Source organism: Erinaceus europaeus, chromosome 15 (genome assembly GCF_950295315.1).
Source record: "Erinaceus europaeus chromosome 15, mEriEur2.1, whole genome shotgun sequence".
NCBI classification, from domain to species: domain Eukaryota; kingdom Metazoa; phylum Chordata; class Mammalia; order Eulipotyphla; family Erinaceidae; genus Erinaceus; species Erinaceus europaeus.
Window position 1 is genome coordinate 81,533,405 of NC_080176.1, and position 27,915 is coordinate 81,561,319.

General features: G+C 36.6%; 1 protein-coding gene across 2 annotated transcripts in view; it reads right to left on the reverse strand.

Moving 5' to 3' along the window:
- The window catches only part of CDH19 (cadherin 19), a 77,180-nt gene that overhangs the window by 20,708 nt on the left and 28,557 nt on the right, over positions 1-27,915 (reverse strand). For both annotated transcript variants that reach the window (XM_007524119.3, XM_060174014.1), the window contains exons 3-8: positions 23,850-24,144; positions 16,185-16,304; positions 11,824-11,988; positions 10,994-11,175; positions 10,208-10,461; positions 2,578-2,699 (exon numbers count right to left, since the gene is read on the reverse strand). In XM_007524119.3, coding sequence (XP_007524181.2) covers positions 2,578-2,699; positions 10,208-10,461; positions 10,994-11,175; positions 11,824-11,988; positions 16,185-16,304; positions 23,850-24,144 — 1,138 coding nt within the window. The remainder of the gene's footprint in view (positions 1-2,577; positions 2,700-10,207; positions 10,462-10,993; positions 11,176-11,823; positions 11,989-16,184; positions 16,305-23,849; positions 24,145-27,915) is intronic.

Here is a 27,915-nt window from a genome sequence, read left to right on the forward strand (position 1 = left end):
ATAAACAGCTCCATGCGTATTGGGATGCTTTCCCAGGAAGAGGCTACCCATGGTCAACTCCCTTTGCTGGAAAACACAGATTAAAATAGCTCATCTCTTACAATCAGCATCACTCCTCCATTGCAGACACCGCCTTGCAAACGTTATATACAGCAATGTTTACTTATTGAATTATTATTTTTTGTTGTTTCCATGAGGATTATTGCTGGAGCCTGGTGCCAGTACCAAGAATCCACAGGTTGTGGTAGCCACTTTTACCCTCCACCCCCTCTCTATTTGCATTTGATAGGACAGAGAGAAATTGGATGTGGAGGGAGAGAGATAGACAGAGAGAGAATAAAAAAAGACACATGAGTCCTGCTTCACTGCTCCTGAAGCTTCCCACCCCCACCCCGGCCCCCAAAGGTGGGGAGCTGGGATTTGAATCTGGTTTAATCAACTTATTTATTTTAGTTATAGACAAAGAAGCAGAGAGAGAATGAAAGAGACCCCAGCACTGAAGGAAACTTCTTTTAATACACTGAGATCCAAAACTCCAGCTTTGGTAATGCACTTGGCAAAGGAAGACATAGTCCAAGGGAGGTGTGCTGCCTGTCTCCTGCCTGCAGTGATGCTTATCAGACTTATGTGATTCCCTGCCTCCCACTGCTCAGTGGATCGCTTATAAAATGAGATTGATTGGTCAAACAGATGTCTTTATATATGGAAATCATGGTGATAAATTAAGAGCATTTACATTTTCTCCAACATTTTTCTTTTTGCTCTCTCTCTCTCTTTTGTAATTTTTCACTGTAAGTAAACACAGAGGGTCTACAAAATAGCTATCTGGATAGTGCATATGTTTTCTCATGCAGGGAATCAGTATAATTATAAAAAATAAAGAAAATGTACCTGAAAAGTTGCCTACGAGTTGATGCTAAATAATTTTGGATCATCTCTTCTTTAAAATGAAACAAAACCTTTCAAGACTATTCAGACGCAGATATAAAGGTAATGAACATTATCTTTTGTGGGTCTTTGAGAATGTTTAACAGGAGGTTTCTTTAATGTAGTGGGGCCCAGGCTTAAACCTGACTCATATGCATGACAGAAAAATTGCCCTATCCCAATTAGGTTTTCTTGCCTACCTTTAGCATAATGGATTTTTTAAATTTTACTTATTTATTTTCCCTTTTGTTGCCCTTGTTGTTTTTATTGTTGTTGTAGTTATTATTATTGTTGTCATCAGATAGGATAGAGAGAGGAAGGAAAGACAGAGGGGGAGAGAAAGATAGACACCTGCAAACCTGCTTCACTGCCTGTGAAGCGACTTCCCTGCAGGTGGGGAGCTGGGGCTCGAACCAGGATCCTTACGAACCAGGATCCTTACGATGGTCCTTGTGCTTCGCACCATGTGAGCTAAACCCACTGTGCTACTGCCCAACTCCCCCAACATTATGAATTTAAAATAATAAAATGAGACATATGTCAAATCAACTTCACCACTCTCAAGCCATTCTTCTTATTCACAGAGAATGAGGGACACAGAGAAGAAAATACAAAAAGTGGAGGTGAGTGGTGACACACAGGGATAAGCACACATGTTATAATGTATGTGGACCCAGATTCAAGCCCACAGAATCTACCTGCTGTCTGTGTGTGGGGGGTGTATCATGTGCTGCAGGACTCTCTCCCCCCTCCCTCCCTCCCTCCTCGTCTCTACCTCCAACCTCCTTCTCAAATTCTGTCTCTACCATAAATAAATAAATAAATCTTTAAAATAAAGATTAATAAAAAGGATAGACTTGCATGCTAAGTCAGATTGATGGGGTTTGCAGTTAACAGTCCTTATACACTTTTTCATATTTGGGAGCTACTCTCTGCCTTGATCCAGCTTTCTAATCCTATTCCCCAACTCTGACACCATCTTCTCCTTTTAGCCTACCTGCCTATTAGTTATCAGTCTCAGGCAAAAATTAATAGATGCTACTACGACATCAACCTGTTTCCCCTGGGCAGAAGACCTCACCTCCCCAGAGCCTTACAGGGAAACATAGGAACAAGTTAGGGGTATGGACCCACTTGCCAAGCCCATGTCCAGTGGAGAAGCAATTTAAAAACCCAGATTGCTCACCTTTTGCACGCCATAAAGATCTTTGGCCCATACTCGCAGAGGGATAAAAATAGGGAAGCTTCAGTGGAGGGGAGAGGATATGGAGCCCTGATGATGGGAAGTGTGTGGATCTGTACCCGTCTTATCACACAATCTTGCCAGTCATTATTAAATCATTACTAAAAAAAGACACATACAGAAAAAAAGACACACAGAGAAAGAGAGAGAGAGAGAACTTGAGAGAGAGAGATAGAGAGAGAGAGAGAGAGAGAGAGAGAGAGAGAGAGAGATGAAAGCACTGAAGCCTCCCTAAATAGTTTGGCATACTCGAGAGGCACTGCGTTCAAATCTGGAGCACTAGCATTTTAAGGTACATATCCTACTCAGTGAGCTATCTCTGTGTTCCCTCTCCCTGCCTTTCAAGATCATTTAACAGTTTTAGCAAATCTGCTAAACCAATGTTTGATTCCCAAAGGAGCACTTACATTTTTCTGTGGCTGAAACACTGAAGTTGTACCAATCAATAGTCTCTCGGTCAAGGGGACTAGTTGTGATGATTGTGCCATTGTCATCAATGCTGAACATCTTGCTTCTGATAACAGAATACCTGCAGTGCAGGAAAAACCTCCTTAGTGTCACCATTTTCTCTATGTGCCAGTGACACATAAAGTTCTCTTTTAGTAATGACAATTTTTTTAAAAGTTTCATTTATATAATGGAAACACTGGTAAAACCATAGGATAAGAGGGGTACAATTCCACAAAATTCCCACCACCAGAACTCTGTATCACATCACCTTGTCTGATAGCTTTCCTATTCTTTTTTTTTGTAATTTTTAATTTAATTTTATTTATTTACTTTCCCTTTTGTTGCCCTTGTTGACTTTTGATTGTTATTATAGTTATTGTTGTTATTATTGATGTCATCATTGTTAGACAGGACAGAGAGAAATGGAGAGAGGAGGGGAAGACAGAGAGGAGGAGAGAAAGAGAGACACCTGCAGACCTGCTTCACTGCCTGTGAATCAACTCCCCTGCAGTTGGGGAGTCAGGGGCTTGAACTGGGATCCTTATGCAGGTCCTTGCATGTGTGCTTAATGCTTAATCCTCTGTGCTACCACTTGACTCCCAAGCTTTCCTGTTCTTTAACCCTCTGGGAGTATAGACCCAGAAACAAATATTTAAAATATACTTCACAAAGCTAATTTAAACCTTCTAAATTTTCACAAAGTTACATTCACATATAATTAATATTTCATCTAGAAAAGATAGTAAAAACAAAATATATCAGATTTAATCTGATATATGGTAATCAATCACTCATTCCTGTTTCCAAGAAGGGATTTTTTTTTTTTTTTGCTTCCGTGGTTATGACTGGGACTCAGTGTTACATTATAAATCCACTGCTCCTGAAAGCCATTTTTACCATTTTATAGGACAGAACAGAGAGAAATTGGGGGGGGGTTATAGGGAGAGAGAGAGAGAGAGAGATATGCAGGCCTGGTTTGCTGCCTGTGAGGCCTTGCCCCTGCAGTTGGGGAGGTGGGGACTTGAACCCAGATCCTAGTGCCTGCCCTTTCACATAGTAATATCTGTACTTAACCAGGTTTGTCACCACCTGACCCCCCATGGCCCCAAGAGGAAATTTTAATACACAAATGATGTGGTTACCAAATAAATGGCATAGTGTAATTTACAAGATGAAGAGACGTACAAATAAATATGGGTAAAATTTGATACTTGAAACATTTTATTTCTCTCTCCAGCTTCCACCTCTTAAATCAGTATAAGACATCTTCATCCTAGAATGTAGGAGCCTCTCCTGCATCACAAAATTGCTTGCTAAATGTATGTGCCAAACGACAATAGCTGTACTGCTCACAAATGGAAAATAGTCATTTTTTTGCTTATTTCAAGGAACTATTTTGATAACCCTTAATACTTATGAAAATAAAGTTTGTCTATGAAAGGACTCTGTCCTGCAAGTGAGGATCACAGGTATAGTGTGTTATTCAATCAAGCATGGAAAGAAAACAGGTCATAAGATCTCCATTTGGAAATGCCCGAATAATCTCAAAGTCCATCATGAGAGAAGCCTTTGAAGTACTCGGCATGTTTAATCTGCTTCCCAATGAATAATAATAAAATTAAAGAAGAGTAATGGTATGAGTTCTGAAATGAATTCTCATTGCATGTGTATTCCTTAAGATTTGATGAGACATCAATAAGGTTTCCCATCATTACATGGCAAGAGATGGGAATATTTTAATCTTCAATTGACAGGTCTCTAAAAATATCACACTAATTCATAGTTGGGTCTTTAGAGGAGAATTAACATAGAAATTTCTGAGAATTAAACTTCAGAGGGGTTCATTTTTAACTTTATTCAAAATTACTTTTGAATCTTTATAAGCAATTTACTTGCTTCTCTACAAGTGGTCACATTCTGCTTAAGAGATGTATTAGCAAGATAAAACCCCACCCAGGTTAATAGTTAACTTGTATTAATTGGGGGGGGGGTAATATATCACATTAAATAACACCAAAGGTTTCCAGGAAGTTATGGTTCCAAGGAAGACAAGCAGAAAATAAATCTAGGCATTTCCATTCTTCACAGAAATAGCAATCGGTTCTTATACACAAGAAAAAACTAATTAATAGGGGAGTCGGTGGTAGCGCAGCGGTTAAGCACAGGTGGCTCAAAACACAAGGACTAACATAAGGATCCCAGTTCAAGCCCCGGCTCCCCACCTGCAGGGGAGTCACTTCACAAGTGGTGAAGCAGATCTGCAAGTTTCTATCTTTCAATCCCCCTCTCTGTCTCCCCCTCCTCTCTCCATTTCTCTCTGTTCTATCCAGCAACGAAGACATCAAAAACAACAACAGTAATAACTACAACAATAAAGCAACAAGGGCAAAAACAAAGGAATAAAAATGAATAAATAAATATTTTTAAAAATTAAGAAAAAACTAATAGGAATTGTGTAGATTTTATTTGATGCTAATCTAATTCATTTCCAAATACTGGAAACCTTTGATGGTGTAAAGAAGTGTCCTAAACTTCTTTCAGTTTCTTTGTCTTGACATGGAATTATTAAGGAAGAGTAGCATCAAAGTAAAATACAGATTGAAATAATTTATAACTTTGAATTCAAACATTTCTGAACCTTTTTCTTCTAGAAGGAAGACAAGCTTCCTGAGATGTGTCTAAGTGGTTATCTTCATAGATGTATATCATTTTGACTCTATAATATTTATGAACGCTTTATAAATCATGCTATATTTTAGTTATGTTCAAAAGCATTCTTCTGAGTTACTCATTATTGTTTTCTTGACAATGACCTGAAATATTTTTTCATATGTTTGTTGACCATTTTGATCTGTTCTGTGGTGAATATTCTGTCCAATTCTCTTCCCATTTTTGGATGGAGTCATTTGTTTTATGTTTCTTTTTTTTTATTTTTCGCCTTGTGTTGCTCTTATTGTTTATCACTGTTGTTGTTATTATTGTTGTTGGATAGGACAGAGAGAAATGGAGAGAGGAGGGGCAGACAGAGGAGGAGAGAAAGACACCTGTAAACCTGTGCACCACTTTTGAAACAAACCCCCTGCAGGTGGGGAGCCAGGGGCTTGAACTGGGATCCTTACGCTAGTCCCTGGGCTACACACCATGAGCACATAATCTGCTGTGCTACTGCCTGGCCTACATTTGGTTTCTTTTGCTCAGTTTGGTGAGCTCTTTATATATTTTTGTTACTAGCCCCTTGTCTGACATATGGTATGTAAAGATCTCTCATACATTGGGAGGTCTCTTCCTAGTGGATTCTTTAGGTTATTCTATGTATGCTATTATGTCATCTGCAAATAGTGAAAGTCTGAATTCTCTTCTAGTCTATATCCCTGTAATTCCTTGCTCCTGCCTGATTGCTATGGCAAGAATGTCTAACAATCTTTTGAATAGTAATGGTGATTGGGGGCAACCCTCTCTAGTTAGTATATGATCTGTGAGGAAATGCTGACAGTTTTTTTTTACCACTGAGTATGATATTGGCTGTAGGTTTGCTATATATGGACTCTACTCTTTTTTGGAATTTTCCATCTATTCGCTTTTTTTTTTTTTTTTTTTTTTTAGTTTTGATCATAAAGGGATGATAGATCTTGCCAGAGGCTTTCTCTGCATCTATTAATATAATTAAGTAGGTTTTGGTCTTGCTTTTATTGATGTGGCCGATCATGTTGATTGATTTATGTATATTAAACCAATCTTGCACCCCTGAGATAAACCCCACTTGTTCATGATGAACAGCCTTTTCAATATACTGCTATATCTGATTTCTTAGAATTTTTTCAATATTTTAGCATCTATGTTCATCAGAGATATCAGTCTATAGTTTGCTTTTTTGTAGTTGTTGTTGTATCCCTGTTTGCTTTTGGTTTCAGAGTGGTGTTGACTTCATAGAAGCTGGAAGGGAGTATCCCTGTGTCTTTAATCTTTTGGAAGAGTTTTAAAAGTGGAGGGATTGGGAGTCGGGCTGTAGAGCAGCAGGTTAAGCGCAGGTGGCGCAAAGCACAAGGACCAGCATAAGGATCCCGGTTTGAACCCCGGCTCCCCACCTGCAGGGGAGTTGCTTCACAGGCGGTGAAGCAGGTCTGCAGGTGTCTGTCTTTCTCTCCTCCTCTCTGTCTTCCCCTCCTCTCTCCATTTCTCTCTGTCCTATCCAACAATGACAACAACAATAATAACTACAACAATAAAAAAACAACAAGGGCAACAAAAGGGAATAAATAAATTTAAAAAATTTAAAAAAATAAAAAATGAAAAGTGGAGGGATTAATTCTTCCTTGAAGGTTTTGTAGAATTCATTTGTAAAACCATGTGGTACAGGACTTTTATTTTTGGGAAGGTTTTTAATAACTGTTTCAACTTTTTTGGTTGTGATTGGTCTAGTCATATTTTCTAGTTCCTCTTTATTTAATTTTGAGAGTTTGTAAGTATTTAGGAACTCATCCATTTCATCCAGGTTCCCTAGCTTGGTGGCATTTAGTTGTTCATAGAAGCCTCACATGATACAATGGATCTCTGTAGTGTCTGTTGTTATATCTCTTCTTTCATTCACAATTCTATTTATTTGAGTCTTCTCCCTTTTTTGTTTTGTGAGTCAGGCTAAAGTTTTGTTGATTTTGTTTACTCTTTCAAAGAACCGACATTTAGTTTTATTAATCTTTTGTATGGTTTTCTTATTTTCAATGTTATTTATTTCTGCTCTAACTTTAGTTATTTCAGTCCTTCTGGTTGCTTAAGGGTTCCTTTCTTCTTCTTCTTCTTCTCCTTCTCCTTCTCCTTCTTTCTTCCTCTTCTTCCTCCTCTTCTTCCTTCTCCTCCTCGTCCTCCTCCTCCTCGTCCTCGTCCTCCTCCTCCTCCTCCTCCTCCTCCTCCCCCTCCTCCTCCTCCTCCTCCTCCTCCTCCTCCTCCTCCTCCTCCTCCTCCTCCTCTTCTTCTTCTTCTTCTTCTTCTTCTTCTTCTTCTTCTTCTTCTTCTTCTTCTTCTTCTTCTTCATCTTTAAGGTGTGCAATCAGGGTGTCTATTTGAGCTTTTTCTCATTTTCCCCAATATGTGCTTATATAGCTATGAACTTATTTCTCAATACTACCTTAGCTGTGTCCCAAATATTTTGATAGCTCCTGTCTTCATTTTCATTGAATACTCAAAACATTTGATTTCTTCCTTAATTTCCTTTTTGACCTAGTAGTTGTTAAGTAATGTACTATTGAGTTTCCATATTTTGAGAATTTTACTAATTTTCTGTCTGCAGTTAAATGTTAATTTAATTCCACTGTGGTCTGAAAACGTACTTGGAATGATTTCAATGCTCTTGAATTTGTTGACAGTGTCTTTGTGGTCTAACATATGGTCTATCCTTGAGAATGACCCATGTGGACTTGAGTAGAATATATATTCCAGTTTCTTGGGGTGAATGACTCTGAAAACGTCCAATAGTTCTAGTTTATGTATCTCTTCATTTAGCTCCCTTGTTTACGGATTTTCTGCTTACATGATCTGTCAAGCTGAGAGAGTGAGGTGTTGAAATCCCATACTACTATTGTGTTACTGCTAATATATTGCTGTAGATTTTTTAGTAGATGTTTGCCATATTTAGATGGCCTCTCCTTGGCTGAATAGATGTTAATAATCATTAATAGCTACAATTTTAATGTTTAAAAAGATCAGATAGAACAACATAATGGACCCCTCTGTGGGTCCCTATAGGACCTGGCCTTCAACGTGGATCAACAAGCGTGGGGATTACTATATTCTCTGAAGGGTGGTGGATAGCATACTCTGCCTATCACTCAATTATGATGGGTCCTGAAGTTGGCACAGCCTGGAATGCTCCTAGCCATGACTGTGGAATGTGAGCTCAGACCTACAGGGATACAGAGGTTACATAGGCTCCTGTGATGACTATGGGCCCCAGATGAATTCAAGGGGGTTACAGTCATCAATATTTATATGCTAATCCCATATTTGGGAGCTACACTCTTTCCTGATGCAGCTTTCGAGTTCTTTTTCCAACTATAACATCATCCCTCCAGACAATAAATCAGGTTACCTGCATAGTAGATGTCTGGTTCAGGCAAAAGCTAGTAGGGTTATGGGCCCCTTGGAACATACCTAAAAGAGACCTACTAGCTTTTTCCAAAACAGAGACCCCAAATCTTCATCTGCAATAATCCAACCTTTAAGTTCATGATTAGTCAACAATTAGTTCTGGTTTATATCTTAACAGTTTTTCAACCACCAGGTTCCAGATGCTACCATGATATTGACTGTACTTCCCAGGGCAGACAACACCATCAATGTGTCCTGGAGCCCCACTTTCCCAGAACTCTGCCCCACTAGGGAAAGAGAGAGACATTCTGGGAGTATGGATCGACCTGTCAATGCCCATGTTCATCTAGGAAGCAATTACAGAAGCCAGACCTTCCAACTTCTGCACCCCATAATGACCCTGGCTTCCTATTCCCAGGAGGATATAGACTAGGAAAACTATCAGGGAAGAAGGTAGGATACAGAGTTCTGGTGGTGGGAATTGTGTGGAATTGTACCCCTCTTATCCTATGGTCTTGTCAGTGTTTCCATTTTATAAATAAAGATAAAAAATAAAATAAAATAAACAGATATAGCACTGAAATATGAGACTATTTAATCGATGTTAAATATTACTTATAATGACACAGGAGTTTATTTCTAATAGGCAGGATGTATTTCATGTTTACTCCTTTAAGAAGACTCTTATACAAAGCTTTCTCAAATTTTGAATATAATTTTAGTTATGTAGTATTTAAATTAGTCATAACTTGATAACCTTTGTTTTTTCCTCTGACTTAGCATCCGTAAGGATCTCATTTAAATATATACAGAGACAAATAGAGAGATAGCTTGTGGTCTAGGAGGTGGCACAGTGATAAAGCTTTGGACTTTCAAGCATGAGGTCCTGAGTTCAATCCCTGAAAGCACATGTGCTAGGGTGATGTCTGGTTCTTTCTCTCTTCTCCTATCTTTCTCTTAAATAAATAAATCTTAAAAAATAGATAGATAGATAGATAGATAGATAGATAGATAGATAGATAGATAGACAGAGAAACTGAGATGGGATAGGGCAGATAGAGAGGGAGTAAATGGGAGAGAGAAAGATATCTGAGCATTCCTTCACCACTTGTGCAACTTCCCCCACCCTCTACAGGTGGGGACCAGGGCCTTGAACCTGGGTCTTTTGGCATGGTAATATGTATTCTATGGGGTGTGCCACTTCCAGGACTCTCAATGGGTCATTTTCCTTCAACTTCTAACCCCAATGAACAAATAATTTGTGGGCGGAATGTTCGCTAGTGATTGCCTATTTGTTGTATATCTGCAACTGACTTATTCACTGTCTCTCAAGCAAACATGTGCGTGTGGTTCTCTAATCGTAACTTACTAAAGTTGCTGCACATTAATAGGCAACATGTAGAGAGATCAAGTATTCTAGATGTGTGTCTGTTATATCAGCAAGGGATTTTCTTTCAAGTTATCGTGTGCTCTCATGCATGAACGAGGAGCTGGTCTAGCACGTACCTGATGGGCGATTTCTTCTGATCAAGATCTATGGCTGACACAGTGCCCACCACTGACCCATGGGAGCTCCCTTCCAGGATTTCAAAGTTGTAATATGGGAGGAGGAAAACGGGGGGCTCATCCTCATCCTCCACCTGGACCTTAATGATAGTGGTGGCGGCTCCAGCATGATACTGCATGAACTGCTCACCCACATGGCGGTTTTCCACTTTGGCTTGGATACGATAGTGCTTCTGATGTTCATAATCCACTTTCTGCAGTGAAATACAGCACAAGATGAAAGTGACTTTTGTTATGCAAAGAACCACTTAGAAGAGAATAGCTTTTATGTGTTAAGATCCAGCTAGATCTGACATTTTATGTATTTGGATTCCTTTGATATGATTATCAAAGATTTGCATAGCAAACCTGTATTTTGTTACTCCCATTTACTAAAAGATTTTGTGATCATTAATAACTAAATTAATGAATGAAAATAAAATTTTCTGGACATAAATACAATATGAGGATGAAAATTATTCAATTTTGGTTATTGAAATTTTTTTCATAAATTTTGCCCTTTATTTGGAAATATTAAAAAATATATTCTATGTAGCAATTTGAGACGCTCTCTAATAACTAACTCTATTACCTCTGAACTCCTTTTCTCCCTAAACTAGGTAAATAAACCACAGCTTCATACTGTAATTACTTAAAGAATCAAAAGCTGAAGACATAAAATGACTACAGGTAGTCCTGATAGATTTTGCACTATTACTCAAAGCAAATAATGTTTAATACATCTACCTTTTTTAAAATAACAATGCCTTCCTGGGTCTCATTATCTGTAATGATGTCAAATGTCTGTGAATCATCCTCAATACTGTAATCCATTTCTGCATTCTCCCCTATGTCATTATCCTGTGCCATGATTCTTCCTATAGCAGTTCCAGGGCGCGCTAACTCAGAAACAGTCAGGCGGTATAGGCCTAGAGAAGGTTCAAAATATTTTGCATAAATTATTATATGAGTTTAACTCCTAACTATATAGCATCCTGTATTTATGAGTTCTATGAAGCCCCTGCCCTCACCCCACCTTATACTTTCTACTAGTTAGTTGTTCTAGTTGCTTTATTGAATACTGAAATAGCTTCTTAGGGGAATGTTCAGACTATAGAAACTTGGAAAAAGAGTTCAGTGTCACCATTTTTCCAAGTGCCACTCTCCTCGTTGCACAAAATATCTGCAGCTATTGCTTATAAATTAATGCTGAGTGCTATTTTCACTTTTTCCAAGAATTTAAAAAAATATTAGAAGTTTTATTAGTAAAAACTGGTGCTAATGCAGGTATTTTAAAATATATAAGTAGTGGGGTTGGGGAGATACCACAGTGGTTTATGTGGCAGACTTGTACACCTGAGGCCCAGAGGTCTCAGATTCAATTTCCAGCACCACCATAAACCAGAATTGAGCAATGCTCTGGTTGAAAAAAAAAAAAAAAAAGCTCTAACCTGATTTTAGAAAAAAATTTTAAAAAGTATTAAGGATACTTTTAAAAAAAAAATTTAAAAAGTATTGAGGATACTTAACCTATCTTTAAGATATAATGAAAGTGTCCAATAATGCATTCTACTTACTTTCTTTAAATAAAGGCTTATTGTCATTAACATCAGAGAGCTTAACAACAACACTTGTTGTTCCAGACAGTGCTCCAGGCAGACCAATCATGTCTTTGGCTTGGACAATGACCAGATATTTATCTTGCAGTTCTCTATCCATTCTAGAAGATATCCTTATGACTCCTTTAAAATGTAACAAACTCCAATTATTATTGTTAACTATGATATCTTCCTAGATAGATGGATTTCTTCAGATTAAATCATACACTGAACTCTTTGGGCATATTTTGAACCACTGCTTTGTACGGAATGAAGTGCCAAAGAAAATTCAAGAGTCACACAATAAATTCCTTCTTTGCTTAGAGTTTAGAATGATCATCATAGAATTAAGAATTCTGGAAAATTCTTCATAAACTATACTGTTGTGATAATTTTCCCTAGCAAAATGTTACTATTCTTCCCCTTGAATTTGAAAGAATTTAGTTTATTAAAGGTAAAGGCTTAAATTAGACTACCAAATTTCACATTATCATGCACCTGTGATATTAAGGTCTATTACAAGTCATGATACATGAAGAAAAACTTATTTCAGAGCTACATTTATTCTTAATCTAACTGTAAAGATATTCTAACTCAAGGCAGATTGTGTTGTAATGAAAGTGTACTGTCTAGAAAGCCATTTCCTGTAATAAGTATATTGTTGCCAAAAAGATAGGGCATATACCACACTGTGAATAGGGCAGGATATAGTCTTAGTGAATTTACAGACACATTAGTCAAACATAAGAAAGAGGATGACCAATCTTCACATGAATCTGAGGAAAATGATTCAGTAAAAAAACTGTGATGCTTGTTCCATCAAGATAAGTCACCCGGATAACACGCCTGCTTTGTCAAGAGCATAACTCATGTTTAAGATTTCTGTTGTAGTATCTCATTTTCTCTCTGTGTGGGTTTCTGTCCTTCGATCTGGAAAATAAAGTTGGTTTGGACCAGTGAAACACTGGCAACAAAAAAAATGATTTTAATGTTTGTAAAAAGAAAATAAAGATAATCCAAGTCACATAGTAGTTACACTGGATTTGAAGGAGTTCGCAATTATCTGTTGTATGAATGTGACTCTATAAACCATTGAATGTAATCTATAAAGGAACCAGAAATATTTGTGTTTCACATGATCACAGGAGGATAATATTAGAACTTTTGAAATCACATATTTAAATATTTAGAGATTAATCAAATGTGAATGAGAGAAACCTAGAAGATTTCCCTTCCTAGACATGGAACTTTTATTACCTTTACTTATGTATTTATTAGATAGAGACAGTCAGAAATTGAGAGGAAGGAAGCAGATAGAGAGGGAAAGAAACAGAGAGACACCTGCAGCCCTTCTTCACCACTCGTGATGCATTACCCCGGCAGGTGGGGACCGGGGCCTTGAACCTGAATCTTTGCACACTGTAATGTATGTGCTTAACCAGGTATGCTACCGCAGGCCCTCAAACTGTTATTTTTCACCTTGAAACTCCACATGAGATATATAGTTGTAGATGCTTAAGTATATTCTAGAATTTAACCACAATAGTGGATGGGTTCTCATTTCTCTAGCTTCCTACCCATCTCTCCATTTAAACAGTCAACAGAGCGTATGTGCACACGTATCCATAAACTACTGCAAAATATATACCTGAAAGCAGGATTACACTAGAGTTTGCAGTGAGTATCTCCCTAACACTTCCTCTCCACTATTCCAATCTTGGGATCCATGATTGCTCAACAAATTGTTTGGCTTTGTATGTTAACTCTCTTTTCAATCACCAGGTTCCAGATGCCACCAGGATGCTGGCTAGGCTTCCCTGGATTGAAGACCCCACCAATGTGTCCTGGAGCTCAGCTTCCCCAGAGACACACCTTACTAGGGAAAGAGAGAGGCAGACTGGGAGTATGGACCGACCAGTCAACGCCCATGTTCAGCGGGGAAGCAATTACAGAAGCCAGACCCTCTACCTTCTGCAACCCTCAACGACCCTGGGTCCATGCTCCCAGAGGGCTAGAGAATGGGAAGGCTATCATGGGAGAGGGTGGGTTATGGGGATTGGGTGGTGGGAATTGTGTGGAGTTGTACCCCTCCTACCTTATGCTTTTGTTCACTAATCCTTTCTTAAATTAAAAATTTAAATAAAAAAAAAAAAGAAAAAGAAAAATAAATAAATAAATAAAATCTGAATAAAGTAAAAAAAAAAAAACAGTCAACAGATGCAATGAGTTACTCAATACATTGCAGAATTTGGGAGGATTGAGAAACAACAGTGCACAACTGCTCACTGAATGACAACTGAACAGATATTCCCATCTACTACTGTTTGCTATATATGTTTTACACTGACAACTATAGTCTATAAATGTCAACACTCTCCCATCTCAGAACTTTCCTACATATTTCCCCTTAAACAGGAATGTCTACCACTCTCTTTACCTATATTAGCTCAAAAGTCTGACTTCAGTATATTTGACTTGATCAAACAGTACTGTCCCTACCTTCTTCTCCTATTGGATTTTTTTCATGCCATAATATTCACAACCTGAATTTCTGTGTTCATTAATTTTCACATGCTTGAGCATTTCTTTGTAAGTTCTAAGAGAAAATTACCACTGTTTTTAAATACTTCACTGTGAATAATTGTCTACCCAATAGGTAGACAATGCCTGCTACATATTCAACTATTGTTAAGACAATATTATGTATTATGTCATTATTAAAATTAGTGTTTTAATGAATGCACGGCATGTAATAAAGTGCCTGTATTCTTACGCATGGAAAAAAAATAGTAGCTAAGTACCATGCTTGAGAAGCCTAAGAACACTGTCATTTAAATCATAAAGTAGGATTTACTAAACTAAAGAATCTACAATAAATCATCAAAAAGTAAAAAATATATACATAAGAATTATTTTTGTGTGTGATTGAATAAAAATAACATTTTCTTTTTATTAACCTCCATAGGATTTACTTCATTCGGGAGTCAGGCAGTAGCACAGCAGGTTAAGCTCAGTTGGCACAAAACGCAACGACTGGTGTAAGGATCCCTGTTCAAGCCTCTGGCTCCCCACCTACAGGGGGATCGCTTCACAAGTGTGAAGCAGAATCTGTAGGTGTCTATCTTTCTCTCCTCCTCTCTTTCTTCCCCTCCTCTCTCCATTTCTCTCTGTCCTATCCAACAATAACAACAGCAACAATAACTACAACAATAAAAAAAGTTAACCTTTAAAAAAAAAGAATTTTCTTCATTCAACAGTTCCTACTCTTTGGGTAGTTAGCTTAAGACATATATACTTTTCCATATTTTGAGATCACAAGTTCTTAAAGGCATAATTCATAAAGGATAGACTTTGTTTTGTATGAAACGATCAGTATTTCTTTTTGTATATACAAAGAGAGAGGCAGAGGGACAGACAGACAACACCATAGTTCCTTCAATTAGGCGGGAGACAGGATTAAACCTGGGTCTCACTTGGAGCACACTATACAAGTGAGAGATGTTTATTCTGTTCCAGTAATCAATTCTGTGTACATTAATTTAGTGCTATATTATTCCTATAAATATTTGGAGCCCAGGAGTTGGTGTGATGAATAGAGCATTGACTCAAAGGTACAGGAGCCTGAATCCAATCCTCAGCATTGCTTGCGTCAGACTCTGCTCTGCTTCTCTTTCATCTGCTCTCTCTCATCAACAAAGAAATAAATCTTTAGAAACATAAGCTGTTTTGTAAAAAAAAAATTAAATAATCATTTATTCCATTTACATTAAAAAACAATTGTTTTAATCTATATCAACTAAATTGATTAATATTAAAGAATAATAGAAATGCCAAATATCATATCCCTCTAAATCAAAAATGCATAAATTGCTTAACTACAGTTTGTGAAAATGAGGGCTCATCCCAATTCCTACAGATTAACTTCATCCTAGTGATGTACAGGTGTATCTCACTGTGGTCTTAATTTGCATGTCGATGATGATAAATGAGGCTGAACTGTTGTAATACTGCAAACTTTGTGTATATCAGGGTTTTTTTTGTCAATTATAAATATCTTTTCTTATAGTTTCAGCTACATTCTGTGTCTGTTTTTAGTAGAGTTCTAAATTTTTCACTTATATTTACTGTCCCAAACAAATTTCTGACATTAGTACTTCTAATCTCTCAGGCATAGATAAGTCAACTCACAAATGAAAGAAAACTACATATTTCAAATCACAGCACAGTGATTTACAGAAACAATAGGCCTATTGTACAACATGTTGATAAACACAAAGTTTGCTCTAAGATGTCCCTGCTTGAGACTATGTTCTGTTGGGTTTAAATTCATTCTGAAATACCTGTTGTTGGTTCAATGGAGACATACGGTTGGCCCTGCAATAAGCTGTATAAGAGTCGGGCATGATTACCACTAGAAGGGTCATCAGCATCACTTGCTGTCACTCGAATGACAAATGTTCCTGAAAAAAGTAAGCATTAACAAGACATTAGAACTATGACTGCTTTGAATAATGAATTCAGTGCTACCAAACATTCTCCAGCATGAAAGATGGTAATATGGCCTAGTTTAGCTCCGTTAAATGCAAATCAAACAATATTTAACCCTCAGATACTTTCTAAAGTGCTTTTTTAAATACATATATAATATATATATTATATATATATAATACAGAAAAGTGAGGTTGTTTGGTTTTCCTAGTTAGCAATTTAAATACTGACAAAAGAGTCAAGTAACATGAATAGAAAAAAAATTTAAAAACGGGAGTTGGACAGTAGTGCAGCGGGTTAAGCACAGGTGGCACAAAGCTCAAGGACCAGCTTAAGGATCCCAGTTCTAGCCCCAGACTCCCCGTAGGGGAGTCACTTCACAGGCAGCGAAGCAGTTCTGCAGGTGTCTCTCTTTCTCTCCCCTTCTCTGTCTTCCCCTCCTCTCTCCATTTCTCTCTGTCCTATCCAACAACAACAACATCTATAACAACAACAATAAAAACTAAAACAACAATGAAAAACAACAAAGGCAACAAAAGGGAAAATAAATATAATAAATTTAAAAAAAGAAAAGATAAAAAACATGAAATCTGGCTGCCAGGCAGTGGTGCACCTGGATAAGTGTATACACAACAGTGTGTAAGGACCCAGGTTCAAATCTCTGGTGCCCACCTGCAGAGGGAAAGCTTCACAAGCAATGAAGCACAGCTGCAAGTGTTACTCTATCTCTTTCCCTCCCTCTCCCCTTTCAATTTCTCTCTGTCCTCTATCCAGTAGTAAAAACATTTTTTAAAAAATCAAATCCGTCAAGAAATACTATCACATTTCATAAGATGTTAATGTATTTTTGTTCCCCATCTGGGCTCCCATTTGTAGGAGAATTAGTCTGGACAATCATTTTGAACTAGGAATTAGTGACATAGCACAACACACTAAATTACAGGAATCACTCTGGAGTCTCTAATAATGTATCTTTAAGTGGAAATAATCAGTGATTATTTTATATCCCCTCAATGTAATATCAGCAGAAAGTGTATGTGAAGAGACACTGAGTTATTAAGGCTCATCTTTATACAATCATATGGATCATGCAGTATTTTCTTTGTCAGAAATATCAGAGGTGCCTTACCTTATATTTGAACTGGAATAAGCTTTATAGTTTTTTTTTTCAAATACAGCAGACTTTCTAAGTTTATTTAAATTCTACTGTTTCATGTCATGATCACAGCTTACTAGCAAATTCTCTCCCAGCTGGCTAATCAGAAATGTCCAGGATCATGGGCAGCTTATTCCATAGCTATTCGACCATCACTATGAAATATGACTTAACTCTAACGTTTTGTGGATGTTATTTGATGTAAGTAGCATAGCTTGTACAGGGTTATGCCAGCATACTTATAGGGTTATTTTAAAGTTTTATTTCTTTTTAAAAACATGCTACTGTATTTGTTTATTTTGATTAGAGACAGATAAGTGGGAAGATAGAGAGAGGAAGGAAAGATACCTTCCGCTTGTAAGGTTTTTCTACCTGTATGTGGGGGCAAGGGACTTGAACAAGGATACTTGGACATAGTAACAAGAGTGCTCTATCAGATGTTGGTACAGATACAGATAGAAGATAGATAGATAGATAGAAGATAGATAGATGACAGATGATAAATAGATACATAGATAGATAGACAGGAGATAGATCGATAACAGATGATAAATAGATACATAGGTAGACTGATAGATATAAGATAGACAGATAGACAGACAGATAGGGTCAAATAATTTCAGTGATCTTGGGAGTAGCATTGCAATTTCTGCTGGTGTTGGATGGGGACACAGAACTCTAGTGGTACAAATAGTGTGGAATTATACAATTATTATTTTACAACTTTTTATTGTTGTAGTTATTATTGTTGTAATTATTGATGTTGTCATTGTTGGATAGGACAGAGAGAAATGGAGGAGGGGAAGACAGAGAGAGGGAGAGAAAGATAGACACCAGCAGACCTGCTTCACCGCCTATTAAGTGACTCCCCTGTAGGTGGGGAGCCGGAGGTTTGACATGGGATCCTTATGCCAGTCCTTGTTCTTTGTGCCACGTGTACTTAACCCGCTGAGCTACCACTGGATTCCCTATTCTACAATTTTGTAAACCACTATTGAATTACTAATAAAAATAAAAATTACGAAGACTCTGGGTTATTTATAACTGGCTAAGGCACTTGGGGAATCAAGTAAGGCAAAGTTCACATAACAAGGAATGAAAATAGTTTATCTTTCCATTAAGAGTAAATGATTAATATTTTCAGGACAGGGATATGCTCACTGATAAACCTATTCCTTGGTGATACTCCCATACACATTCTCACAGGTCATGAAAAGGCAGGGTAGAATGAATACTTACTTAAGTAAAACAAAAATGTAAAGGACTAAGCAAATTTCTTAGTCTCTATGGTGCTCACTGATCTTAAATTAATATGAAAAATAAATATTTATTATTTATAAAACATAATTGGTATAACTAAGTCTTGATAACAGGTCACACACAAACTTGATGAACCCTCAGTTTCCCTACATGAAAACACAGAATACAAGAGGTGTATTTTGAGAATGCTGAAAAAATACGACTTTGGAGACATATGGACCAAATCAGATGGAAGATAAGTAGAAGGATGGATATGATAGACAGATAGATAGATAGATAGATAGATAGATAGATAGATAGGTAGATGATAGATAATAGATAGGAAGACAAATAGAGAACACATAGAACATAGATAAATGAAAATAATAAATAATGCTATAATAATCAAAGGCAAGAATATTTTTGCCTAAAAACCAGTATGCATATATATAATGGCTTATAGAAAACATAAAATCATTAAATTATCTAGATCCCAGGGTCATAAAAGCATTTATTTTTATTTCTACAAAAAGCAGAAATTCATCAATGTATTTTAATTAAGTGCATAATATAGAGACATATTATTTATACACAGGGATATACCCAGAGATATGTAAATTTAAAAAAAGGTGAAGACTTCTCAGATCTGGGCATTAGTACATCTGTTTAAGTGCACGTTACAATAAGCAAGGACCTGGTGCAAACTCCCAGTCTACACCTGCACAAGGGGCAGTTTCTCCCGTAGTGACACAGCTTCAGATGTCTCTCTTTCTCTTTCCTTTTTCTCTGTTTCTGTCCAACAAATAAATTAAATTAAATATATTTAAACCTTCTACAAAGTTACTAAAGAAAATTTCATGGTAAAATAGTGTAAAAAATAGGGTTATGAGTTAAATGACTATGAAATTTAGAAATATCAGCACATACATTCAGAGTATAAATGCTATCCCAAGTAAAAGTCCCAGTAATTGTGCTAAAGAGCAATTTGAATGGATGACTATGAACTGCATATAGAAATATATCACTTATTAACATCAGAACATGCAGAAGACTTGTGCTAATAGAAGCCAAGGTTTAGACTCCAGCTACAACAACTAGAGAATGTACTGTCGACACCTGTAGCAACAAAGATCTAAAAATCTACTGAGATAATCAGAATATGAAGCAAATAATCATGGTGAGCTCATTCGTACAATAATGGCATAGCTGATCAGTCAGCAACATCTACAGACTCTGAGGGTCAACTGAATTTTCTAGAAAACTTGCTCAAGTATGATTCTCTTTTAGCAAAATGTAGTGGTATTTACAGAAAACAGTTACCCAGACTGGGTGATTGTAATTTTTCATGATCATGTTAAAGGTCTGAGTTTAGGTATCTAGAATAAGTACTTCTGGGTGACTCAACAGATTGGCTTTATTCAACCACTGGGGTTTGGTTGAATCCACTGCTCCTGGAGGTCATTTTTTTCCATTTTGTTGCCTTTGTTGCCAATGTTGGAGCTGGAGACTCGAACTAGGATCCTTTCGCAGGGTCCTTGAGCTTCTCGCTATGTGCATTTAACCCGCTATGCTACTGCCCGCCACTCGTTTATTACCCCGCCCCACTTATTACCCTTTCAACACAATACTAGATCTACTTTAAATGCCTATTTTTATATAGTAATTTTATAGATCAAACTATCAACCATTTGTAAAAGGGAAGCCATGGTTTCATAGAGTATATGCAGACATAACTGAAAGGACATAAATCAATATGGAACTGAAACACTGGATAATTTTAGGTGGAGGAATGGGCATGTAGAGCTTTCACACAACACTGAGTTACCACTTGGCTTGGTCCACATCTATTTAGTTTACGACATTTATTTATTTTAGTTTGTGGAGCTTAATATGCTGATATTCCCTTCCACCAGTTTGATTACTTGTGTAGAATTTCTCTTTCTTTCTTTTTTTTTTGCCTCCAGGGATATTGCTGGGGCTTGATGCTTGCACTATGAATCCCCTGCTCCTGGAGCCATTTTTTCCCACTTTTGTTACCCTTGTTGTTGCCCTAGTTGTTGTTATGATTGTTGCCATTGCTGTTGTTGGATAGGACAGGGAGAAATTGAGATAAGGGGAAAACAGAGAGGGGGAGAGAAAGACACCTGCAGACCTGCTTCACTGCTTTTGAGGCAAAAACACCCACCCCGCAGGAGGGGAGCCGGGGACTCAGACCAGGATCCTTACTCTGGTCCCTGTGCTACTGCCCGGCCCCCTTTGTGTAGAATTTCTAACCTCTCTATACTCTTTCATATACTCAATTATCCCAAAGTTAAGCAGAGGGGGCTAATTTCTGCCCTTCCATTTTAGATGAACAAGAAATAACTTGTTAGGGAAGGGAAAGGTTCAGGTACAAAGAAGCAGTGCTGCAGGTGTCTCTCTCTATTTCTATCTTCTCTTCTATTTTGATTTCTGTCTATCCAATAAATAAATCAATATACAAAATGTTAAAGAAAAGAAAGAACTTTGAAATCCAGATTATAAGTAGGAAAACAATGTTTTATCTCAACTTTACTTGAAAGTTTTGGCTTGAAGTTAGTAACATTTTAAGTATATATGTGTAAGTAAGTTTACTTTTACATGTAAATAAATACACATTTAATTGCCATACTACCTTCTGTCTGGTTGGTGCCCGGGCTCTAATCTGGTTCTCTTATATGGTACTGAAATGCTCTACACAAAGAGTTACTTCTACAGCCCCTTAAGTTTAAATTTTAAATTATAGAATCAGACAAAATAATTCATAGCTGACTACAAATAAACACAAATATAATTTAAACATCAATAAATAATAAATGTCTACATTAGTTGTTGGTAGAGTCCATTCATCCTAAATTACCTGACAACACTGAAAGTTACTCTCTGCTTCTCCTACCTTCTTAATCAGAGTATCTCATCCACTGCGACCTCATTCCACCTTGTTAGGTTGACTTTTTTCTTCTTGCCTACAAGGTTATTCCTGGGGCTCAGTGATGTACTACGAATCCACTGCTCCTGGAGGCCATTTTTTCCCACTTTGTTGCCCTTGATGTCGTTATTGTTATTGTTGCCATTGATGTTGTTGTTATTGGATAGGACAAAGAGAAATAGAGAGAGGAGGGGAAGTAGAGGAGGGGAGGCAGAGGAGGGAAGAGAAAGATAGAAACCTGCAGACCTGCTTCATTGCTTATGAAACGACCCCCATCTCCCCTGCAGGTGGGGAGCCAGGGGCTTGAACCAAAAACCTTAGCCTGTGCTTGTGCTTCACGCAATGTGCGCTTAACCCTCTATGCTACCACCCAATCCCCTTTATGTAGACTATTTAAGGACAAAGAGAGGAAACATAAAATGAAACTTGGACTGAGTGTGGTTTATTGCACAAACGCAAATGACTCTCAGAGTAGAGGGCAAAGGAGGGGCTGTTGAAATTTTATTGCATGGTAGTGGAAAAGGACCTGGGTTGGGGTTGATAATGTTTTACATCTGTCTTGGAGCGATAAGAAATTGTACGCACATATCAACTACTGTAATGTAAGCAATTAATCCCCCCATATGAAATTATATTTATAAGACTATTTCATGGTCTAGGTAACAAAAACAATCATATTACGGGAGTCGGGCGGTAGTTCAGCAGGTTAAGTGCAGGTGGCGCAAAGCACAAGGACCTGTGTAAGGATCCAGGTTTGAGTTCCTGTCTCCTTACCTGCGGGGGGAGTCGCTTCATGGGTGGTGAAGCAGGTCTGGAGGGGTGTATCTTTCCCTCCCTATCTTTGTCTTCTCCTCCTCTCTCCATTTCTCTGTCCTATCTAACATTGATGACATCAATAACAACAACAATAATAACTACAACAATAAAAAAGTCAAGGGGGACAAAAGGAAAAATAAATAAATATAAAAAAATAAAAATAATAATAGTATATACAACCAATGGTAGTTTGCATATATATATATATATATATATATATATATATATATATATATATTGCTCACTGTGTCATAGTTAAAGGCCTATGTTCTGAATTCTAATAGTGATTTTAAATCACTAACCCCAGTTTTTTTTTTTTTTAAAGAATCATTAAAAATGTCAACGAGCTCACATTTTGGATCAGTGAATTAAATCTTCATGTAAAGATGTTATGAAGCATATTTGTTGAATTTAAACTGAGTGTTGCTTAATTGCATTTATCTCATACAAGTAAACTTATTAATTAAAATGTGTTGCAAAGGAAAGAAAATTCTTGTTTTTAAGAACATCAATTCTTGCATCTTGAGGAAAGGGATCCTTACATGCTATTTTACAAAATGTATAAAAATAGTATTTTGTTTGAAAATTAATTAAAACGATTACATGCACACAGAAATGTTCAACTACTTTTGCTGATTGTGCATGATCTTCAAGAATAAAGTATATTTAATGTCACACATTGTTTTTCACAGCTTACCTTAATGTTTTCAAATAATCTTAATAGATTTTAAGGCATAAAAAAGTGTTTTTATTGTATAAAATGAGTGCTTACATACTAAGGAAACCAGCACAAACTAAAGATAGTTATGTATCACACAAAGAAGCATATCTAACATTTTGTCTTTTCTTTTGAAGATTGAGACTCTATTTTAATAATTGATTTTATATATATATATATATATATATATATATATATATATATATTAATTGCCAAAAAGGGGCTTTGTGTCTACATGATGTATCCAATGCTCTATGTGGCTACTTTTTCCTCTTTATTTTAATTGATACAACAGAGAGAAATTAAGAGGGGTGAAGGAGAGAGAGAAAGACACTTAGAGCACAGATCCTCTATTCATGAAACCCTCCCTTCTGAAGGTAATGACTGGGGTATTGAACCCAGGTCCATGTGAATGGCAACATGTGCTACTCTCAAGTGCCGAGAGTTATATTTCATTATAATGTATAGTTAGTAGCATTGCTTGCAAAACTTCAGCAGTCTAAACTTTCAATAACTTAACAGTTTTATAGATGGAAGTAATGAGTATAGAACTTTCAATTGTTCATTTTTGAAGAATACCCTTATATTTTAAAGTCAGATTTTTTTTTATCATATCTTACATGTAAATTAAGATTTGATACCTTCTGGAGACATCTCAGGTACGATGGCCTCATACGGTTCATGAAGGAATTTGGGTTCATTGTCATTGACATCTGAAACTCTGATGACAAACTCGGACTCAGGTTCCACAGCCTTTCCGGTGTTGATGTCTATTACTTGGGCTCTTAGAGTATAGAGAGATTGTTCTTCTCGATCAAGCTTCTTTAAGGCATATATGTCTCCTGTTCTGTTATCAATGTCAAAAATACTGCCAACTCCAGTCCCTAAAAGCTTATATAGGAAGGAGCTGTTTCCATTGTCTAAGTCAGATCGGAGCTGTAGGTACAAAGAGAAATGATTCACTTTCTAGACATTCTAACACATATACATTAATTTAATTATTTTACTTCTAATTAGTCCCACAGTTAAAAAGTATAAATTATCACTATGTTATATTATATTTGTATGAGTATTACAATTACATATAAGTTTAAGTCTAAATTCTACCACTAAGTAGAGGAATCTTCATATTTTCAATGAATTTATATTTCAATGAATTCAACAATTCTGATTAAAGCTTTTTTTAAAAAAATGGAAAACAGAGCTGGCAAATACCTCACTTGGATGCCTTACCGTGTGTATAATCCAAGTTTGAGCCCAGCTCAAACAGGATTGAAGGAAGTTTTGGGGCTGTGGTCTCCTACATTCTCTCTCTGTCTTCTCTCTCTTGACATAAAAAGTAAATAATAATAAAATAAAATATAAAATAAAGTTAAATAAAAACTGAAAAACATACACCCTTTGATAACTTAAGCTCAACAGAATTGGCTCAAGTCTGCTCTCTGATTCCATTTTAGTCATTGAAACAATACTTTCAAACATTTATATTTGATTGGAATTTAGAAATAATATCAATATAAATAAATTTAGGTATTGATCTTCTGTCCCCAGGAAAAATACATATAAAACATTAAATATTAGAAAAACTAAGCATGTTGAGATGGTAATAACTTCTACCAGTCACTGAATATTGATTATATGCTATAAAATCCATGACATTCTTTTTTAAATTAATTTTTTAAATATGTACTTATTTATTATTGAATAGAAACAGAGCAATTGAGAGGGGATAGGGAGATAGATAGGGAGAGAGACAGAGAGGTACAAGCAACATTGCTTCACTGCTTATGAAGTTTTCCCCTTGCAGGTGGGGACCAGGGCCTTGAACCTATGTCCTTGCAGACTATAATGTGTATGCTTTACCAGGTTCACCACTACCTGGACCTTCTATGAAATTCTTACATTAGTTTTCTCAATTTTGATAACAACAATTTAAGATATAGAATATTGATATGGTTAATCCATCTTTAGTAAAGTAAAACACGTAAAGGAGTTAGTCTTAGATGCATATAGAGGCTTGAAGGTTTACTTCTGGAATTTTACTGCATTGTAAACTAATTGGGAAAAGAAGGAAGAAGATAAAAGAAGATAAGGAGAGAAAAGGATAAGAGAGAGGGAAGGAGGAAGGAAAGAGTGAGATAGAAGGTTTTCACGCCTTCACATGCTTTCTGTGTAGGTGTGTGATTTAAATATCAGAACCGTTTTTTGCAGACTTCAGATCACGTTCTTTCCTACAAACCACCATGTGATATTATATTTTGACCCTTAGATAGACAGTTTTACTCCTGATGTGTTCTACTAAATTCTCAAAACACTTTTCTTCTTTTATCCTCTGCATTTCAAGTTATACAGAGCAAAGTTGTTAATTATTCATAGCATTAATTAGTTTGTAAATAAGAGATTCATAATGTATGTAACCATCAGTTGCATTTGGTCATATATAAATAACGTTCACAGGAAGAAAAGAAGATTTTTCACAACCTCTTCATTATAAATGCACGGTTTTCTTGATTATTTATGAATATACCCTTCTTTGTAGTAAGGATTCTTTGGAAATTTAGCCAGCTCATTAAGATAAACAATATTAAAGGTATAAACTACAGTTATACAGTAAATCTACTGTTATATTATTCTGAACTACTTTAGTATTAATTAATTAATCTAATTATTGACTTGCTGGGTTCCAAGGTTTCTAATGTGAACCCAGAAATCTAGTGAACTATTTCAAATGTCACAGATGGTGAGAGGAGAGTGTGGAGATGATGGTTACCAGTTAAAGTTCTGAGACAGGATTTCGCTGAGTAACTTGGGCCAGACCTCTGCCTGTCTTCTGATTAAGCACGTGTACATATATCTCCAAATAGCTACGTTAAGTCTAAACATAGTATGGAAGTAGACATTTGAATAATCTCTCTCCCAGTGTATAAACCACTCTCTATCAGACTCATTATCTCAAATTCTAATGATTAAATGAAATTATATGCTTATTCTGCAACACCTGACCTTATCTCAAGGATGTAGGCTAGTTCACAGGTAGCAGATTAGTCTCTTTTGCCTGCAGAGCCTTTTGACCCATTATCTTGCGTTTACTCTGATATTGACACAACATCCCTGGAGGGAGTTGGGCAGTAGCACAGCAGGTTAAGCACATGTGGCACAAAGCACAAGGCCAGGCAGGCAGAAAGATCCCTGTTTGAGCCTCTGTCTCTGACCTGCAGGGGAGTCGCTTCACAGGTGGTGAAGCAGGTCAGCATGTGTCTTTCTCTCCCTCCTCTGTATTCCCCTCCTCTCTCCATTTCTCATTGCCCTAGCCAAAAAGGATGACATCAAGAACAACAATAACTACAACAATAAAACAAGGACAACAAAAGGGAATAAATAAATATTTTTTAACAATTGTTTTTCATTAGACAATTACTATCATTTGATGCATACATACAGCTTTATCTTTTATTTAGCTATGCTTTCCAAAAATAATCTCTTTCAAAAAAATGAAATCAAAAAGAAGCTTATCTTGGACATAATAATTACATTTTATTTATGTATTACATTGACCATCTTTTTAATCACATGCACCTAGCTAGCTATTATAGTGTTACCTAAAAGGTAACATTTACCTGTGTGGCATTTAATCATAATTAAGTTGTTCCAAGGAAAACATCTGTTATAATATTTTCACAGAATGAAAAACAGTGAGCTAAATAATCAGTCTCAAACAGGAAAACAAGAGTTGTGAAGGGAGCAGAAGAATGATAGTGAAGGGATATGATGGGGAGTCTGAGAAACTATCTCTGCTTTACAACACTGTGGCTCCTCCCTGGAAAAGTCTCACTCACTTCAAGTCACCAACCCAGTTGGAGACAGTCAACCCATGTAAATGTGGCTGGAGACTAAGTTAACTAGCAAGTGTGGGTTTCCTTTATCTCATTCTGCATGTGATTTACCTGCAGTCACAGAAAATGAAAGGGGATGACAAAGATAACTCGTAGCAGACATACACACAATTAAAATCCACTTGTCCAAGATCCCCATAAAAAGACATTAGTTGAATGTACTCCTGTCTATTTAGCTGAAGGGACAGAAACACCTATGAAATACTGACATGACTCTAACACTTCAGCTCTCCCAAAAGCACTAGAAAAGAGGGTTAATGAATTTGGAGAACTGCACCCTTTGGGCCCAATTAAATTTTACTGCTTGTTAATTAACGGTTAAGCTTATTTCTGTTCATTCATCTAGAGAAAGAGCCTTATGGAGAAAGACCTGATACTGTAATTACCTCTGTTTAAAGAAAACCAAAATAATAATAGAACCTCCTGAACATAAGTAGAAACTTACGTTGTGTCTCATTAAGGCAATTTTCTTAAAATATATTCTTATATAGAAAAGTGGAAATAATTATTCCTTATGCTTCAACTTCACTAATCAAATGAAGTCTGTGGGCTCTTGAAACTACTTAACTGTAAGAGGATTTGGTATTAATCTGTCCCATTAAAAATTAATGAGGGGTAAATCAACACCTACTTAGCATAACAGAAAATCAGACTACATATAGTTGGTGAATTGTATCCTTCTCAGTGTCACGGGGGGGGGGGTGGCCTATTACAAAAAGAAGTATTTGTCTGATCTCCAAATGTTGATCAATGAGTGTATGCTCATATTGGGGGATTCAAGTTAAGTTTTTTTGGGGAAAAATCTGTTTATGGG